Below are 20,834 nucleotides of genomic sequence, written 5' to 3'. Positions count from 1 at the left end.
TAGTAACATTACACAATGGTGTCAACCAAACATATATACAGATATTGCAAAAAATGTTCCATGGAAAAACATAACCAGTTAAGAGCCATTGTAGATAATTTCTTTTAGTAAATAATTCCAGAAACGATTTTCAGTAACCAACAGTTCTAATTAAAGCTATCGGTGTCCAGTCCCAAATGAGTGTTCATCATAATCCTTCTGCAATCCAGACTGATGAAGGCTCCAGCTCATTTGAGAATTGATTTAAAATCTTCTCTAGTGCTAGACAAGTATATGATTGCATTGATTATATTAATCCCCGAACAGGGCAATGGGCTTTGGCAGCAGCAAAAAAAATACCTTTATCAATATTCATGCAATCATTAAAATATTTATTTAATACACTCTCTAAAGAAAAACTTCAGTAAGTACTTTAATACTTATTGACCTTTGGGTAAATAAGACCTGATACTTACTTTTCCTAACTATGTACAAGAGAAGATGGTATGAAAGCAACTACTCATGTTGCAGTAAAGATATAACTAGATAGTAAGAAAACAGTTCTTAATGTAAGACTATCACAACATGGTCTTCTTCCTAAAAATGCTTTAAAAATATTTTTAAAGGTGAATTTGCTACTCAGACATGTCTCCAGGGTAAGTTTGGAGAAGAAATAGGAAGTGACCAGTTTGGAGGCTGCATTATGTTTCATGCTCCTTTGCCTAATTCTGACATGGTAACTGGAAGGATAGAATATGTAGAGGTAAGATGTATTATTGTTATTAAATCACAATCATTTGACTAAAGTTTTCCATGAAATTAATGTATATGGAGCTACAGCTGTTAGCTGTACTCTGCTTATGGTCTAATAGAAGAGACAGACAAGTAAGTGAACAATTTTAACACACCAATTATTTACCCGCTCCATGATGCAAAAATGTTCTGTTTTTCTCATACCTCATCTCGGCTTTATCAGCAATTTCTATCTCCTTACCCACTAAACACTATATCTAAATTTTACTCTATCTACCACCTTCACCTGAATCCAAACCCAAATCACCTTTACCTCTTATCTAGACTGCCTGCTTTCATGCTATTCCAATAACATTTCTATGTGGAAGCCAAGTAAGAATTTAAAATCCAGTCTTCTCATATCCAAAATTTGAACCCTTCAATGGCTTCATATCACATCTAGAACCAAGTTTAAGTCCTTCCCACAGGACCCATAGGACCCGTCTCACTTTGTCATCTGTCCACGGACCTCCTCATGTGACGTGTGACTCTGGAAAGTACAGTCTTGCCTTTGCTGCTTGGTCCTTACTCTTCTTTCTGTGTCGAATGTTCTGCCACCAAACATTTGCTCAGCTCACAGCCTCATTTCAGTCAGGTTTCTTCTCAAATGCTATGTCAGGAGAATAACCCTTCCTCACCACTTTTATTTGAATTGCTGCCCAAATCCAACATTTAAGGTGATACCTATTTTTTATTTTCAATCTCTCCCTGGAGCATGTAAGTTCAATTACTTCAGAGATTTTGGCTTTCTGATTATCTCACGATTCTCCAGTGGTTAGAATAATTCATGATGTACAGTAGAATCTTACATGATTATTAGTTGAACAAGCAGATAAATATGCCCATTACCTCTGATTTTAGAAGCTGCTCTGTATCTTCTTCAAGTTCAGTATATATAATCAGGGTTTAGTATAGTTCTATCAAATATTCAATTGAAGGAGATTCAAAGGGAGAAAAAAGAAAGGAAGGAGAGTGGGCGGGCAGGAAGGAAGGAAGGAAGGAAGGAAGGAAGGAAGGAAGGAAGGAAGGAAGGAAGGAAGGAAGGAAGGAAGGAAGGAAGGAAGGAAGGAAGGAAAAAGGCAGTAAAGACATGATAGACAAATCCATAAACCCATCCTGGATACACCTAGACAGCATTGATGGTGACAGTTAACACCTCCATTTTGTGACATTCTCCTTCTCCTAAGATATATTATACACATGTAACATTTAAAATATGAAGCGAACAAGGTTGTCAGGATCTCAGGCTGTATATTAATGATTAATGATTACATTTTTCACTTTAGAGGATGAAAATACATGATCTAATGTGTTATTTTCTTAACCCTTGGGATAATAAGTATTCACACATTTTGGATTCCTCTCTATTAGATTATTAAATCATAGGTTGAAAAAATGTACAGCAGAGTGGCTAGTAAGAGCACCTACTCTCAAACCATACCAATCTGGATTGAAATGAAGCTTCGTGACCATGAGCAAGATACTCAGACTTTCTACACATAAATTTTGTCATTTGTATGATAAAGATGGTAGTCAGCGACGACTCTGTAAAGATTAGATAAAACACTTAGCAATATCTGGCTCAAGGCAAATGGTCAAAATGTTTTTCTCCCTTCCTCCCCTTCCCCCTTTCTCTCTCCTTCTTTCTCTCACGATGGCTCTGAGTCTTGAACTCAGGACCTCAGGGCTTGCACTCTGTCACTTGAACCATTCCTCCACTTCCAGCTTTTTTGGTGATTGAAGGTAATTGTGTCACAGAGTTTCTTGCCCAGCCTGCCTTTGAGCCAAGATCCTCAAACTCAGCCTCCTGTGTAACCAGGATTATAGGTGTGAGCCACCAGTGCCCAGCTGTTTCTCATTATTTAAGAATCAAAGTAAAGAAGAAAAGGAAGTCTGTTCAGACATTTTAACTCTAACACACAAAAGTTTATTAGTAAAGGTAAAAAGAAAAATCAAATACCTTTTGCTCACTTACCGTTTTGTATTTTGTATACATTAAATAAAACAAGGTGTTTTAAGCTGGACACCAGTGGCTCATTCCTGTAATCCTAGCTACTCAGGAGGCTGAGATCTGAGGATTGTGGTTCAAAGCCAGCCTTAGCAGAAAAGTCTGTAAGACTCTTATCTCCAATAAACCACCCAGAAAACTGGAAGTGGCACTGTGACTCAAGTGATAGAGTGCTCGCCTTGAGACAAAGAGCTTAGGGACAAGCACGCAGGCCCAGAGTTCAAGCCCCATAGCCGACCAAAAAAAAAAAAAAAAGAGTTTTAGGGTCAAATAACATTTTCAAATGATAAACATGAAAAATATGGAAGTTACTATGCATTAACAATTAGGGTAAAATTGGAAATTATTTTGGAATAAAGAAATAGGACCTAGGCAACACTGGAGTTTATGTGGGTTACTAAGTAATTTCTTTTTGGGGGGCTTTTCAGGTATTCCATGCTGGCCAGGCTTTCCGGTTGGGGAGATATCCTATCCATTGGCATCTGCTCGGAGATTTACAGTTTAAATCCTATGTCCGAGGCTGTGCGATTCACCAGACCTATAACAGAGCTGTTACTATCCATAACACACACCACCTTCTGGTTGAGAGGAATATTATCTATGATATCAAGGGAGGCGCATTTTTTATAGAAGATGGTATTGAACACGGAAATATTCTGCAATATAATTTGGCAGTCTTTGTGCAGCAAAGCACCAGTCTTCTGAATGATGATGTGACTCCAGCTGCATTCTGGGTAACCAACCCAAATAACACCATACGCCACAATGCAGCTGCTGGTGGCACTCACTTTGGCTTTTGGTACCGAATGAACAACCATCCTGATGGACCATCCTATGACCGAAACATCTGCCAAAAAAGAGTTCCTCTTGGAGAGTTCTTTAACAATACTGTTCATTCCCAAGGTTGGTTTGGACTATGGATCTTTGAAGAATATTTCCCCATGCAGACAGGATCCTGTACTTCCACAGTGCCGGTGCCTGCAATCTTTCATTCACTTACGACTTGGAATTGTCAAAAAGGAGCCGAATGGGTCAATGGTGGTGCCCTTCAGTTCCATAACTTTGTGATGGTTAATAACCACGAGGCTGGAATTGAGACGAAGAGGATTTTAGCTCCTTATGTGGGAGGATGGGGTGAAACCAATGGAGCGATGATTAAAAATGCCAAAATTGTTGGTTATCTTGAGGAACTGGGCCTAGGCTCTGACTTTTGCACCTCAAGAGGCCTTGTTCTCCCCTTTAGTGAAGGGTTGACGGTATCTTCTGTGCACTTTATGAACTTTGACCGTCCTACATGTGTAGCTTTGGGAGTGACGTCTATCACTGGAGTTTGCAATGACAGATGTGGAGGTTGGAGTACAAAATTTGTTAACATCCAGTATTTTCACGCGCCAAATAAGGCCGGCTTTAGATGGGAGCACGAAGCACTACTGATTGATATAGATGGCTCACTCACAGGTAACATTTGTTCTCAGTTTGTGATAAACATAGATTGGGGGGAAAATGTATTCACTCAGATGTGATTGGCTAAAACAGATTAACCAATATCACAGGTCTTACCCAGCCTCAAATTTTATTAAAGAAGTTATTTTAAAATAATTCTTTAAAAAATCAGCAAGTGTAAAAATATTACCCATGATGTTTCTGAACGAGACTCAAACTGGCAGAGGTAGCCTTCAAATATGCCCTTTTCCTCCTATGGCCACACTTGGATTTTGAGTCAATAGCAAATGTTGAACAATATTTACAGAAATACTCATCTACAAAGGAAGTAATTTTATTTCAAAACAATTTTATTCTATGCTCAATATACAGTTAAGACACTACTTTCTTGCCTTGCCAAACCCACAGCCAAACATGTCCCACAGATATATAAAAGCCATCATTATTTACAAAAGATAAGAAGTCTGGATATTCTCTTGCTAGAAAACTTTTCAAGAGAAGAAGTAAATATCAAGCTTACCATGATTATATATATATATATAAAATTTTTTTTTTTGGTCAGTCATGAGGCCTGAACTCTAGGCCTGGGCACTGTCCCAGAGCTCTTCATCTCAAGGCTAGCGCTCTACCACTTGAGTCACAGCGCCACTTCTGGCTTTTTCTGCTTATGTGGTGCTAAAGAATCGAATCCAAGATCTTATGCATACAAGGCAGGCACTCTACCACTGAACCACCTTCCCAGCCCACCATGATTCTTTTCTTTTTCATTTATACTCTACATTTGGACTCATTGGAAGAATGTGTTATCTAGAAAAACTTCAGTATACATTCTAGATTTCGGTTTATTTTTTAAGCACTTCATATGTCAGATTTTCTGTAAATATTCATGGTTTCTAGAGTTTAATGTCTTTGTGCATTGTTAACAAAAAAGTCGCCTAAATAAGACTTAAAGAATATATGTACCTTGTTGAATCATACTTTTAAAAAAGAGAGCCAATTGACAAGTAAATTGAAAGATGTAAACAATTGATTTGAAAGAATCTTTGAAAGATAAAAGAAAACTATTCTAGATATTCAGGATGTGATTCTCAAAGTGATAACTTCTATATCCTACTCTAATTAATTATGAATTTTGACAAGGAGAATTTTTTGATGCTTCTGATTTACAAAGATTTTGTGTAACCTATATTGGTCTACTAAATTCAGCTTCTTTTAATGTTAACCGTTCATTGGATAACTGTCTAGGATCTGTGGCCATGGATTTCAGTCCTTTGTGTCCTGCTTCTCATCTCTTATATTGACTCTTACTAATGCTTCAAAACCCATGTACCTGATGCAAAATCTCTATGGGAGTTCTTCTTCATACAAACAAAAGAAAACAATATGCTAAGATTTCTAGATTTTATTGGTAATACTATGGGCCACAGAAGCTGTGCAGTGTGGACCAGCTTTTTAAGTTTTGTAATGGAAGTAGTAATCATGCTACTTATGTTTCTTTTCCAGGGCACAAAGGGTACACTGTCATTCCACACAGCTCCTTGCTGGACCCTTCACATTGCACACAAGAGGCCCAGTGGAGTGTTGGCTTCCCTGGGTCTGTGTGTGATACCTCAGTCAGTTTCCATCGCTTAGCATTCAACAAGCCTTCTCCAGTATCTCTACTTGAAAAGGATGTGGTTCTCTCAGACTCTTTTGGTAAGGTTATTTTAAATAGCTTAAATGATCATTTAAAGATGTTTCCTTAAGCTTTTGCATTTATTCTTAAGCAGTTGCTTGGTACTTTACAGAAAGCATAATGTTTATACCAATCCTAGCCCAGGCAGAAAACAACACACCCAGAGTGAGTGTGTGAAGAATTCATTGATCACTCTAATATTCTGTTGACAAAGAAACCTCCTGTTAATATTATGGTGAAGAGCAGTTGGCATAACCTTTGTATCAAGACAGTAAAAACATACCAGCATTCCTAATACTGAAGCATGTTTGTTATGCTCCTGATTGACAGATGGTGAATCAATAGCTGCATACTATGGGCCAATGATGGTTGCTTTCCTACCAGTACAGACCAGTACCAGTACAGACTGTACCACTACAGACACTAATGCTCCAATATCTTAGAACAGCAGATATGCTTGACATGGTTACTGACTGGGTTGTCTTAGTTTGCTGGCATAATTCATGATTTACAGGACATTTGAAGTAGTAAAAAGAAAGCTGAATAGGGGTGTGGTGGATATCTTGTTTCTTATGTTTTCAAATATTAGGCTGATGTACTAAATAATACCTTTATTTTGCCCCTGAAGGATTAGAAATTACTTTTAGCTTATTGCTCTCTTATTGTTCTCTCAGTCAGAATTCCATTATTCCAACTAACCCCTAAGATAATCAAGTTATAAAGAGAAAGTTTATGTTGGCCCACAGTTTTGGAAGTTTCCGTCCTTGGCCTCATTGTTTTATGATTGTGGATAAGCAGCACATCATGGTACATTGTGTGCAATGGAGGAAAAACTACAAAAAATAACAAGGAAAACACAGCGGTAGCACAATCCTCTAGAGAACACCCTCAATGGCCCAACTACAACCTCTTAAGGAGAATAGAGGAAGAAAATATACAGGAGAATTAATCAAAGGTCTCTATTTCTAAGAAACCTTTTCAAGTACTTAAATGCTCAGTCACTCTCTCATGCCCCAAATACTACAAGGTAGGTCAGCTTCCAAGTTCTCATTAAAAAGTTTAGATACCATGACCACTGTGAAGTGACTGGACAGTTCAGGCCTCATTCCTTAACACTTCAGTCAAAACAGCATCCTTTAAATGGATTATATACAATTCAGCATTTGTTATACAGCTCAATAGACAAAAAAGGCAAATTATGTTTATAGACACTGGAAATCAAAAATTCTGAAAATTTAGGTTCTTTAAAGAATAGAAATAAAAGTATGTTTAGGTGAATGATATTGAAAGAATTCTGTTAGCAGATTTAAACATTTTGTGTCCTCATAGTTTTCTGTCTTCATAGTTCAATAGCCATCACATTTCAGTGCTCTCTTTTTCTAAGGAATAAAGTCTCCATTTGAATTTGGAATCCCAAGTGAAGGCATTTTATGTTCCAATCAAATGCAATATTAAATATTGTTCAACTTTCAGTTGAACAAAGACATTTTGAAAGCCATGAAGAGACTATCACAGACTAAATAACTTGCACTTGTTAATAAAGAGGAAAATTTTAAAAGGTAAAGGTTGATATAACTTGCTTGTATCATTTTCTGCAGGCACTAGTGTGGTTCCCTTTCAGAAGAAACGACTGACTCATATGTCTGGATGGATGGCTCTGATTCCAAATGCAAATCACATTAACTGGTATTTCAAAGGGGTGGATCATATAACCAATATATCATACACATCCACATTCTATGGATTTAAGGTATATGAAGAGCTGTAAAGTTCATTGTCTTACTCTAGACATTTTTGTTTTGCTCATATCTATTGTTGGACTCAGAAAGCTCTCATTGCTGGTGGCTTACACCGTAATCCTAGCTACTCAGGAGGCTGAGATCTGAAGATCAGCCTGGGCAGTCCATGAGACTCTTATCTCCAATTAACCATCAAAAACCAGAAGTGGCACTGTGGCTCACGTGATAGAGTGCTTGCCTTGAGCTGAAGGGCTCAAGGACAGCGCCCAGGCATAGAGTTCAAGCCCCCACGACTGACGCCCCCCCAAAAAAGCCCTCATTTCAAAAATCAATCTATTAAAGTCCTGCATATCTTTCACAATCCACTCTAAATTTAGGAAGCAGCCCAAAGAGTTCATTTGAGCAAGAATAGCAAGAAGTCCTTCCATGATATGCTCATAATATTATACCAGATTAGTGCACTTGTCCTAAATTACTAGGATAAGAATTTCTGTTTATTGAATATTTAGAACATCTCAGGTGCCAATTAAGGGCTTATTATTCATTTTATAAGCGAAGTCAAACATTAAGCAAATTAGTTTTCAAAATAATATTTATGCCTCCCACAGTTATAACAATTTATAAATATTTATTTTCTATTTTTGAAAACATAATTTTGCAGATGAAATGGAAGCCTGATTAAATCCCCTTTCTCTACCTCTAACCAGTGTCCTGAATTAGCTATTTTCCTCCCATACATGTTTTCTACTTATACTATGTATTTGTACAGCCCCCCAAATCTTATCCTGTACTCTTTCAAATATTTCAAACATCATAGAAATTAAATATTCTTCAAATGTAGACATACACATATACTAATTGTGTTAGTGATAGATCTATTGAAATTGTTATAGTCATATAAAGTATTAATAAAATAAACATAAATAAAAACTAAAACTAACATTTTTATTAGAACAATAGAAGGACAAGTAATGTCATTGAAATTAATGTATATCATGCAAGATACTAGCCTAAAAATAAACTGGTACTTTTCTGTCAATTTTTATAGGAAGAAGACTATGTAATTATATCACACAACTTCACTCAAAATCCTGATATGTTTAATGTTATTGATATGAGAAATGGTTCTTCGAATCCATTGAATTGGAATACTAGCAAGAATGGAGACTGGCATCTTGAAACAAACACTAGCACACTGTATTACTTGGGTATGTGTTCATTAGGAAGAAGCCATCATTTTACTGCCTTTCCTAAAGGATGAGAAAATTTGCCTCATAGACAAATGGGATAGACAGTGCCCAGTATGGAAGAGTTAAGAAATACTTGTTGAGGGGCTGGGAAGTTGGCTCAGTGGTAGAGTGCTTGCCTTGCATGCCTAAGGCCCTGGGTTCGATTCCTCAGCACCACATAAGCAAAAAGAATAAAAGCTGGAAGTGGCGCTGTGGCTCAAGTGGTAGAGCACTAGCCTTGAGCTGAAGAGCTGAGGGACAGCACTCAGGCCCAGAGTTCAGGCCCCACGACCGGACCCAAAAAAAAAAAAGAAAAGAAATACTTGTTGAATGAAAATAATAGCCACTTGGGGCTGGGAAGGTGGCTCAGTGGTAGAGCACTTGCCTTGCATGCCAGAGGCCCTGGGTTCGATTCTTCAGCACCACATAAGCAAAAAGAAAAAAAAGCCAGAAGTGGCGCTGTGGCTCAAGTGGTAGAGCGCTAGTCTTGAGCTGAAGAGCTGAGGGACAGTGCCCAGACCCAGAGTTCAGGCCCCAGGACCAGACCCAAAAAAAAAAAAAAAAAAAGAAAATAATAGCCACTACATTTATGCTAGTAAAAGACTTGAGTTTAGGAACTTCATATTTATTTTTGTAGCTACCACTAACAAACTTGTACATGATTCTGGTCATTTATTTCACAAAGTTCTTAGGCAAGGACTATGATGGCCTATCTCCTGTTTCCCTTTTTTTTTTCTTATTTTAGAAAAACTGTACAAGAATAAATTTAAATCAAACCTTTCTTTTTTTCTGTCATTATATAGTTTGAACTCAAGGCCCCACATTCATTAGGCAGACACTGCATCACTCAGGCCATACTCCAGATCGTTGTTGCTTTATTGTTTGATAGGCTCTTGCATTTTTGCTTAGGCCAGCCAGTATTGCCACCCTCCTCCCACTGCTACCCATGAACCTGAGACTACAGATATACATAGAGACACACAACCAGGTTTTCATCTTGGTTGAGATGGGGTCTTGCTATCTTTTTGCCTTAGCTGTCTGTCAAACAGCAATTCTGTCCAGCTCTACAGGAGTAAATAAGACTGAAGAAACATGCCATCATACTGAGCCTTAAAATTTAAGGCACTCATTTTTAGCAAGATGTTTTCACTTTATACTTTATATTTTTAGTAACACATTTATTTTGTTGAAATTTCTCAATACCTGTCTGTACATTTAGATAATGCAACATTTCCATTGAGATGCTGTTATTCAAAATGCTATGGTTCTGATTACATTTAAGCACTTTCATGTTAACTCTTTACCATTGTTAACTAATATTTGTTGTACTTTCAGTGTCAGGAAGAAGTGACCTTCAACAGAGTCAGCTCACTTCTGGGACTCTGGACCCTAATGTGAAAGATGTCATTATCAATTTCCAAGCTTATTGCTGTGTTCTTCAAGATTGTTTTTCTGTACATCCCTCCTCAAGAAAACCAGTTCCCAGGAAACGACCAACCACTTACAAGTATGGAGGGCTTTTGTGGTTAATGCCCTTCTATAACTCTTGACATAACCTTTTTCACTTGCCATGACTAAGTGAGATGATGATGATGCCTTTCTCTAGCACAAGGCCTTGTAGTTGATAAAGTATGTTGCTTTGCTTGGTTTTACAACCACCCTAAAGAAAACACGGGAGAATGTCACAGAAATGAAGTGTGAACATTATTGGTAATTTCACCATTGCCCATATGAAATTTAGACTATTAGACATGGACTATTGAACAGATGCTACATATTCCAAATTACTCCTCTTGCTACTCTCTGAATGTATTCTAAATGACAGTAGAGGAAGCAGGGAGGGGTAAAAAATGCTCTAGAGACCTTGTTAAAAGATATAGTTCCATCAAAGTTATTGCACAGAATATCTTTATGCTAACTGAGGTAGATATTATTACTACATAATTAGGAAATGTGACTAGTGTAACAGATTTAGATTGCCTAAATTAGGGCATAAAACAGGTATGTGATGACACGATCATGTCATATTATAGTCCCTCTTCTCCATTATGTGAATTTGCCTCACTGGAAATAGATGTAATTGGGTTAATCAATTTGTATTGTTCAGTTAGCCATCAGAAAAAAAACAGATTTTTGATTAAGAACCAGAATCTCAGGAGTAGAATATAAACCTTTAGCTATACAACATAAATGCCTGGTTTATGAGGGATTATGTTGATGGGAAATAAGAATACAAAACATATGCAGTGATGGTGATACTGTTGGCGGGATAAGAAGAAAGAGTTGCTAATCTAGATGAAAATTAGTTTAAAAATTATTGAACATATTACCATTCAGATTATATATATTAATGGAACTAAACAACAACAACAAACAGCTGTGTGAAGGTGGCTCATTCGGAGGCTGAGGACTGCAGTTCAAAGCTAGTCCCAGCAGGAAAGTCTGTGAGACTCTTATCTCCAATTAACCACCAGAAAACTGGAAGTGGCGCTATGGCTCAAGTGGTAGAGCACTCATGTTGAGCGAAGAGCTGAGGGACAGTGCCCAGGCCCAGAGTTCAAGCCCCAGAACCGACAATATAAATGAATATATATATATATATATATATATATATATATATATACATATATTGAATCTGCACAAGTTCTGTGAACATTTTCCACTAAGGAAATGTCATCAACTTTACAACAATTTGAATTAGCAGATAGTTTCTGGAAGGCATAGTTATGAAAAGAGGCTGAATACATTTTCCATGTTTATTTCAACTTAAGACATGGAGCCTTCATTCTGATTGCCCGCCAACTTCTTCCACCCTGCCACTATATTCAGGGCCAACATTTACTATCTTTGGCAATTCAAGTACCAGTTATTCTTTCCCCCTCTATACACACCCCAGAATCTATCCAAGTACATCCTCAATCTCATTTCACACGAAATAAGATCATGTTATGGCCCCTCAAACATGAAGGACACATTTAATTTACTTTTCACTTTTTCGACCATGTGAAATCTCATAAGGAAATGGAGCAACTGACTATAGAGACAAAATTAGGTTATATCACAATAACAATTTAGTGGAAAAAGTAATTCATGTTGTGAGAAGAAAGTTTTGTTCAGTAGAAAAAAGGTATCTATATACATATATACATATACACAGCATATAGAGAGAGAATAAATACTATATATACATATATATAGTATGTGTGCTAAGTATTTTCCTTGTTGCATAAATTAGCTGTCTAATTAGTGAAATTATAAACTATCGAATTCACATTCTATCATCTTAAATGGGTGGTATAACGCTACTAAACATATAGACATAATTGATGGAAATATTTTTCTTCTGCTTTCAGTTTGTGGTCCAATGATTCCTTTTGGCAATCATCTCCAGAAAATAATTATACTATACCCCATCCAGGAGCAAGTGTGATTATTCCTGAAGGTAAATACACAAATAAAGATAGGACAGATGGTTGTGCTTATGTAACTTAATACTACCACAGATAGATACCTCAGTTAATAAGGTTTCTACCTTTATGCATTCCACCTTGGGAAAAGAGTACATCTGAAGAGGGGCAGTATAATTTGTGGCCCTGATATGAATCAAATTCTTCTGGGTTCTGTATAAGTTTAATCTTGACTGTTAACAGTAATATAAACTGGGCAGCATGGAGATGCCTATTATGCCAGCTGCTCAAATGTGTGAGAAACAGGAAGATTGCTTGAACCCAAAAGGTCAAGGCTAACCTCCATAGAAAATAAAGTAAGTAAGTAAATTCAGTAACATTGTCTATGAGTGACAGGATTGTATAAAAAGATAGGTTATAAACTTCACACCCAAGATACACTGATAAGCTTGTTCATGTTTTACCATAGGCCACAGCTAGTGGATTACAATATTTATATGTACTGTTTTACAGGAACCTGGATTGTAGCTGACACAGATTTGCCATCAATGGAAAGGCTCATAGTTTGGGGTGTTCTAGAACTGGAAGATAAATCCAAAGTGGGCACAGCAGGGCCTTCTTACAGAAGAGTTGTTTTGAATGCTACCTACATATCAGTGCAGGTCAGCATGATATATTTCAATTTGTATCTTTATCAAGCAAATTCTGATCTCTAGATTTATTGAGATAATAACAATAGAACATACTCAATTTTGAATAAAAATTGAAGCTGTTTTAGCCCAGGAAATGTGAGCCTTTGGTACATCCAGAATTATTCTACCTCTCTTTAAATTGTGAACTCAACATACCTTAAGGATTAATGATCAAGATATGTTGAATATAAAGTTGGCCTGGTTTCAATTCTTCTTAAAACATTTTCATTGCTATTAGGTATGTTGAACAATGAGCTTGAGCCAACAATTAGTCCCTAGGAGCTCCAGTAAAAAGCAAAAGTAATTCAAGAATTTTTAAAAAGAAAGAATATTTTAAAAATCTATTGTTGGAGCAATCAAAGCCTTATCTCATAAACCTCAAATTGTTTATAAAGGATAAAGAATGGCTAAGCCACAAAGCTATTAAGCACAATTTTGTATAAAGCAAGGAGGGAGAGCACGAGAAAACAAGGGATAACAGATTTCGACAAGAAATAAGCTCATTGTCTATTTATGTAATTATAACCCCTCTGTACATCCCCTTTACACTAAAATAAAATTTATAAAAAGAAAGTCCTTAGGTTTGCTTTGAGAAAGAAATAAAACCAAGCAACATAGTCTTGGATGCTGTAAAGGGTATAACATATGGTCTTTGTAGTAAATCGAAGATACTACTGAATTTTCATTATTTGTTTGTTGGGTAACCTTGAGTAAGTTATTTGTCCTTTTTCAGCATCAGAGATTAGAATAAGTCTTAAACTGTGTAATTAACATATACAAAGCCTTTTCTGTTCTATGTGGCATAGAATCAACAAGCATGTAGTGGTGGCTGTTGGGATTAACAATGATGCATGATAAATGTCATGGTTCAGATATGGGTCACATATATATATATATATATATATATATATATATATATTCTGCATATGGCATATTGCATCCAGATACAATATGGTCTGTTCAAACACATGTGTTTAGGTGTTAAAGTATTGCAATTTTAGCTCCAGTTCTGATAGTAAGTAAATACTGATTTTGACCTTGGAAAAGCATTTATATTACCCTAAAGTAAATGGGTTGACCTAACTTCCATTTTCAATATTGCTATAACAAAATGCAGTTATTTGCCAGACACTGGTGTCTCATGCCTGTAATCTTAACTACTTGGTAGGCTGTGATCTGGGGTTTGCAATCCAGATTCTTCTCTCCAATAAACTTCAAAAAAGTTGGAGGTAGAGCTGTGGCTCAAGTGGTAGAATGCTAGCCTCGAGTAAAAAAGGGCTCAGAACAGCAGCTAGTCCCTAAATTATAGCCATATGATGGGTGTGGGTACACACACACACACACACACACACACACGACATTTGACTTCCGTTTACTTTCTAGTTCTAGTTCTTTTTTAGTGGATGAAATACTTTCAGCTCAATTTTTTTAACTTTAACAATTTTCTGCTTCACCACAGGGAGGTAGATTAATCGGTGGCTGGGAAGATAACCCTTTTAAAGGAGAATTACAGATTGTTCTTAGAGGAAATCATACTACTCCAGAATGGGCTCTCCCAGAAGGACCAAATCAAGGGGCAAAGGTCTTAGGTATGTGTCTACATATAGCAAATGTGCCTTGGCAGTTTTCAGAGGCTACTTTTAAATATGTAGCACTAGAGTACATAAGTCATGTCATAGTTCTTTATAGTAAAGGGTCATATAAGTAGTAGAAAAATTTTTAAAAACTAAAACAGAAATAGATGCATATATTTAAATTAAAATGTAATATATTATAAAACCAAATTTAAATAAAACCAAATTTAACAAGGTTAAATTAACAAATATGTGTGGATATTATTTGGCTAGTCTAGTTGTCTTTATTATCTTTCCTGATATAGCCATAATACTCTTGATTTTAGTGATTTTCTCTTAAAAGTCCATTTCTTTTATTTATTTATTTTTTTTCTGGTTGGTCAAGATGCTTGAACTCAGGGCCTGCGAACTGTCCCTGAGCTTTTGTGCTCAAGGCAAGAGCTCTACCACAACTCTAGCCACAACTCTAAAGTCAATTTTCTTAATAATATGTGGATCCATTGATTCTGCTGTTAATTACCCAATAGCAGCTGTGGTTGAGGTTAATTTCCCAGGGGTAATAATGTACTGTGCATATTTCTTCTTGAGCCTAGAAAGCAAAGGACCTGAAAGTGTTTAATGTGATCACAGTGAAAGCCCACTTTTATTGCATATTTATTTAGAAGACACAAATAAGCAAATACTATTGCTTCACCATACAATTTTTAAAACTTACCCATGAAGGGGATTTTAAAATGGCTCGAGACTGAATTAGCTCTCTGCTAGCATTCCTCAGGAAGCAGACAAATTCCATCTTAAATATATTTATATATACTTATATATCTGTTTTCATGTGTTTGTTTTTATTTCAACAGTAATTTCAAATAATATAGAACCTTTTCAGCAAAAATATTCAGAGAAAATATGTATCTTTCCAATTGTACTCTCTTCAGGAAGCTAGTATTGTTAATAATTTTCATGTATCTGCTCATTTAAAAAATTTATACCCATATTTATATTTTAAATAGTTATTAGATGGAGTTGTATTGTTCCTCTTAACAAAATTAAATACATTACAATGCAATGTCTTCAAATAATATTATAGAAATATTTCTAGATAAATACTTTATTTTATAGAACATTACCCCTTAGTATTAATGTTAAAATTCATTTAATCATTCTCCCATTGATGTACATAGTGGGGTAATTCTTTTTAGAATTTCTAAATATTATTACACATCTACCTATTGTATACTTTATTTCATTGTTTTCTTTTTATTATCTATGATTTGTCATTTTGAAAATAGACTGATTGTATATCAGTTAAAGGATGTAAATAATTTTCAAAGGACCTTTTAAAGAAAACATATAAAGGAATTCATACAATTCATACATATCAGAGAAACATAATTTTTTTTGGGGGGGGGTCCAGTTGTGGGGCCTGAACTCTGGGCCTGGGTGCTGTCCCTCAGCTCTTCAGCTCAAGGCTAGCGCTCTACCACTCAAGCCACAGCGCCACTTCCGGCTTTTTTCTTTTTGCTTTTGTGGTGCTGAGGAATCGAACCGAGGGCCTTATGCATGCAAGGCAAGTGCTCTACCACTGAGCCACCTTCCCAGCCCAGAAACATAAAATTTTTTTATTTGCATTGAAAAATTTCTGTCATATGGACTACATTCCTAGAAATATCACATCTTTTAGCCCAGAGCCTTCATTTATTCATTAATTCTTGAATATTCAATTACTTATTAAAATGTATTCATGAATGGTCTCACTTTATCCTAGCATCTAACTCAGCACTGTGTGGTGAAAAAGTAGCAATGATTTTTCTCCTTTAGGGGTGTTTGGTGAGCTGGATCTTCATGGACTTCCTCGTTCAATCTATAAAACTAAACTGTCGGAAACTGCAGAGGCAGGTTCCAAGGTCCTATCCCTGGTGGATGCTGTGGATTGGCAGGTAGAGAAAATATTGTGCAGTATAAAATGCATACAGAAGGGTCTACTTAAAATGTTTCTTCTCTCTTTATGAACATTTTTTGCTTGTGTGATCGATTGTCTAGATGAGAAATGTGGATTTTACAATCATCTCACATAGGGATGACTTGAGATTACACAATTTTTAAATGTGTACCAAAATTGTGGTCTGAAAGCTTCTTTAGAATACATAAATAATAGTGTACATATGTTAATGTGAAAGAAAAACTTGAAGGTTGCTAGTGAAAGTATTAGTTCATAACACATTCTTTCAAAAGAGATAATGTAATTATTTTAAATGTATTTATTGTTATATTGGTTACCTCTTCTAGTTTATTATTTTATCTGTTAAGCATTTGGAAAGAAACAAAGCCCAAAAATTTTCAAATAATGCTTGTGTTGAGTGGATATTTTGACAGTAGAAATTTTGATTTTATAAATGGTAAATTCACAAGTTAGAATTCTTATTACCAAACAAGCATGTGTACTTATAGAGACCTCACTGTACACTTTATTCTGATACTGTGATTGCCAATCAGATATACATTTAAAATTATTTAATAGTTGTTACTAAGAAATATAAACTTGTTTTCAAAAATGTTCTTGAATTTGGCACTTGAAATTTTTCTCAGGAGGGAGAAGAGATTGTGATAACCACCACAAGCTATGATCTCCACCAGACAGAAACTAGAAGTATTGTTAAAATCCTGCATGGCCACAAAATTCTCATTCTCAATGGTAGCCTTTCCTTCACTCACCTCGGTAAGTGTCCGCTCTTTAACAAAATGGATAGCTTGTTTAAAAGTCTGAAGGTGTTCATGGGTTAGTGTTCTTCCCCGTGATTATAGTTCTTTGCTAAAGCATATATTTTCATAGTGCAATTTACCCAGATTGGCTCTCATACCAAATTGGTACTACTAGTTATGCATTGGCTATCATACAGGTTGCTATATGCATTCATTGCTTCACTCTTTCATTTAAGCAAAGCTCTACTGTGTCACACTCAATGGAATTAAGACCCTAACACCTTCTGTTCTGAACAAGCCACTAGCTAATTCTTATGCACCATGGAACTTTAAAACCCTGATCCAAAAGCAAAGGTTGTCCTCACTTGTCTCATGGACATCTTCAGCTATCACTTCCTATTCACAAAGTACCATGCAAGCGGAAACTGTAATTCTTGGGGAAATATGCACATTGGTATTCTCTGATGAAGTTTTTTATCATTTAAATTAAAGTAGGACCTTCCTAAAACCCCAGTCTTTCTGTATTTTACTTGCACTTTTCAGTCACATCTCAGAAAATGTGAACAGACAGACAAGGAAGCTACAAAACCCTTCAAAGACTCTAATGTCCATGAGAAGTCCAGCAGTGAGGGCAATAGGATGGACCTGGGAGCCCTGGATGTGCATACAAATGAAACTTAAAAGAACTTTTCTCATCACACAGCACGTGTCTGTGCCTATCATTCTATATCACATTTTTTTCTTGAAATCAAAAGAAAAAGATTTGTTGAAGAACCTTTGATTGATTATAAAACACTCGATATAATTCATTAGAAAGCAGCTGGGGAAGTGGCACTGTGGCTCAAGTGGTAGAGCACTCGCCTTGAGCTGAAGAGCGCAGGGACAGCACCCATCCCAGAGTTCAAGCCCCAAGACCAACCAAGAAGAAAGAAAGAAAGAAAGAAAGCAGCTGGGTCTTTAGAGACTGACATTTATGGATTATTTCACTAAAAGTTCTAAATATTCTCTTTGTTTGAAGTGTACCTGTTTGCCATAAGGTTTTAGATAAGGTTTCTAGAAACAGTAAAACTTGTGTTTTACAAATCACTAAGAAGTATATGTGCAGATAGTATATACTAATAAAGAATTATGAATAATTAATAATTACAAAGAATTGTTATTAATATACAATGTGCCATAGGAAAAGTGGGGTTAATCCAGATTTAGAGGTCAGAACAAAAGATATCTGTGTATTGTTCATTCTTATGACTTTGGGCAACACCTTTTTTTCTCATTTTAACTCTTTATCTATTAAAATTAAACTACTTGCATTGCTGAAAACAATATTTTCTCGTATAATTTGGAGTGACTGAAACTGCCTTAAATACTTGTTAAGCAATGTCTGTAATTGTTGATTACTATAATTTTCTTGGTGCAATGAGAGGAAATATTTTTTCCATTGCATTTATAAACAAAAGTTTTTTATAAATAAAAGGCTATCTTAATTTCAGCCTGCTATATATATGTTCATCATGCAAATCTAAGCACTTTATGTATTTTTCATATTAGACAATTATTTAGTCTATCAACTACACAGAAATTAATAAAAACATATTTCTTAGCATTGACATTGATTTAGCCCACTTTATGTTGCAGCTGAAAGATACCATGTCCCTGAAACAGATCAGAGCTACACATTAGCAGCTGATGTTGGGATACTGAGTAGGAACATCAAAATAATTGGTGAAGATTACCCAGGCTGGTCCAAGGACTCTTTTGGTGCACGTATTTTGGTTGGCTCATTCATGGGGAATATGATGACGTTTCAAGGTTGGTATGAATTTAGTTTTTTTTTCCTAAGTAAAATATAGCCTTTTGTTTTAGTTCTTCAATACTTCTCACTTTTTATAGGAATAGGAAAAATAAAACCTGAAGAGTGATTATATAACTCAAGTATTACACTTTAACTAAATTCTCTCAGATTATTGTCTGTATTTTTATAGATAATCAAAAGTAGCAAACTAATAATGACCTTAAGTAAAAGCTAAAGAAGCCTCTCATCAAAACAGAAATCATTTTATAGTAAGTCCAACAGATCATCTATTATTTTTAAGGAAAATTTCAAACATATGCCAAAAATAGAACAGCATAACAAATTCATGCAATCAGCACTTTCAAATTTTTCAATTTTGCCGGTTTTGTTTTATCTAAATCATTGTCTTAAAACTTTTGGATTTTACTTTTTAAGTTATGTTCATTTATTAACACCAAATGATAGTTCTAATTTCTCCAATTTTCCTCTGTACATCATGTCTCCCCTTTTCTATGCATTATTTGCTCAAAGCAGAAACTAAATAACATGCACATTGATACCAGTTACAAGTCTTTGCTTCATTTCTCTTTTATGATGATGTATTTCTTTTTTAAGACAAGTGATTTTTTTCCTATAGTGTTCCCCACAGTTTAGAATCCAATTATTGCCTTCCCTGAATTGAACTTGTTCCTGCCCATCTTGTAATTCTTGAACATAAGCTTCAGAGCTGGAGTCTTGGACAATTTTGGGGGCAAGAATTCTCTAGAGTTGCTGATACTGTGTGTGTGTGTGTGTGTGTGTGTGTGTGTGTGTGTGTGTGTGTGTGTGTGTGTGTGAAAATACCATTCAGAGGGGTTACAATTATATGGGCAAGGCAATGAGTGCATTTCTTATTAAGCATTGTTTCCTCCTCCTTTGTTTCCCCTTCCCATCCCTTCCCATCTCCCCTCCACCCCCATGCCAAAGTTGTAAAGTACTTTTTTTGACATAACATCTTGTACATCTCATTGTTGTAATTTTTCTATCAGTAAGCATCTATGGTTGTTTCTCCTTTTGTGGTGTTAGCAGACTTTAATAATTATTGTCTAGGTCAGAGAGCTTTAAATCCTTACCACTAGTAATCTAATTATCATTTAATCACAAAGCTTTAAAAGGGTGGTAGTAATCATTTTAGCCTGATTTCTATTATTATTCCTGTGTTGTCTACCATATATTTAATCTCTGCAACATGGATTTTAAGACAGGCTTTTCCATCCTAGTCAGAATGACTCTTGTCCAGTGCATCTTATTAGATATCAGATTTGGGAAGAAGAAATATCCTTTACTGATATTTTCCAATCAGGAAATTCCATACCTCAGTTTCCTTTCCTACAAGACAGGAAGAGGGAGAGTTCAAACTAATAGAATGCTAATAAAAATTATTGTTTTACAAAAAAAAGATACTTGGGTTTGAAATCAGAACCTAATGCCTGTTAGATAGACATACTACTCTCCAGCCCAAATTAGTTGGATTAAACCACACATTGCTTACGTCTGATTCTCTTTGCAACCTGTAACTTCATTGACTCAGTCCTATCCACATATCTGAATTGTAGACCTTTGCCTAATTGTAAAAATTGTAGACCTTTGTATTATTTTTCTGTAATAACATACCTATGGCTGGGCACTGGTGGCTCATGCCTGTAATCTTAGCTACTCAGGCCGCTGAGATCTGAGGACTGCGGTTCAAAGCCAGCCTGAGCAGGAAAGTCCATAAGACTCTTATCTCCAATAAACCACTCAGAAAACTGGAATTGGCACTGTTGCT

General features: G+C 35.8%; 1 protein-coding gene across 1 annotated transcript in view; it reads left to right on the top strand.

Annotated features, from left to right (window-relative positions):
* Positions 1 to 20,834, top strand: part of Pkhd1l1 (PKHD1 like 1) — a 137,698-nt gene that overhangs the window by 82,087 nt on the left and 34,777 nt on the right. Inside the window, 12 exon segments of the mRNA XM_042672936.1 lie at positions 606 to 742; positions 3,208 to 4,237; positions 5,726 to 5,917; positions 7,496 to 7,647; positions 8,685 to 8,844; positions 10,201 to 10,372; positions 12,219 to 12,307; positions 12,786 to 12,934; positions 14,424 to 14,553; positions 16,354 to 16,472; positions 17,122 to 17,251; positions 18,871 to 19,044. Coding sequence (XP_042528870.1) covers positions 606 to 742; positions 3,208 to 4,237; positions 5,726 to 5,917; positions 7,496 to 7,647; positions 8,685 to 8,844; positions 10,201 to 10,372; positions 12,219 to 12,307; positions 12,786 to 12,934; positions 14,424 to 14,553; positions 16,354 to 16,472; positions 17,122 to 17,251; positions 18,871 to 19,044 — 2,634 coding nt within the window.

Source organism: Dipodomys spectabilis, unplaced genomic scaffold (assembly GCF_019054845.1).
Source record: "Dipodomys spectabilis isolate Male_0828 unplaced genomic scaffold, ASM1905484v1 ptg000783l, whole genome shotgun sequence".
NCBI classification, from domain to species: domain Eukaryota; kingdom Metazoa; phylum Chordata; class Mammalia; order Rodentia; family Heteromyidae; genus Dipodomys; species Dipodomys spectabilis.
The sequence above is the reverse complement of the archived record's forward strand: the minus strand, read 5'-3'. Positions and strand labels throughout refer to the sequence as shown.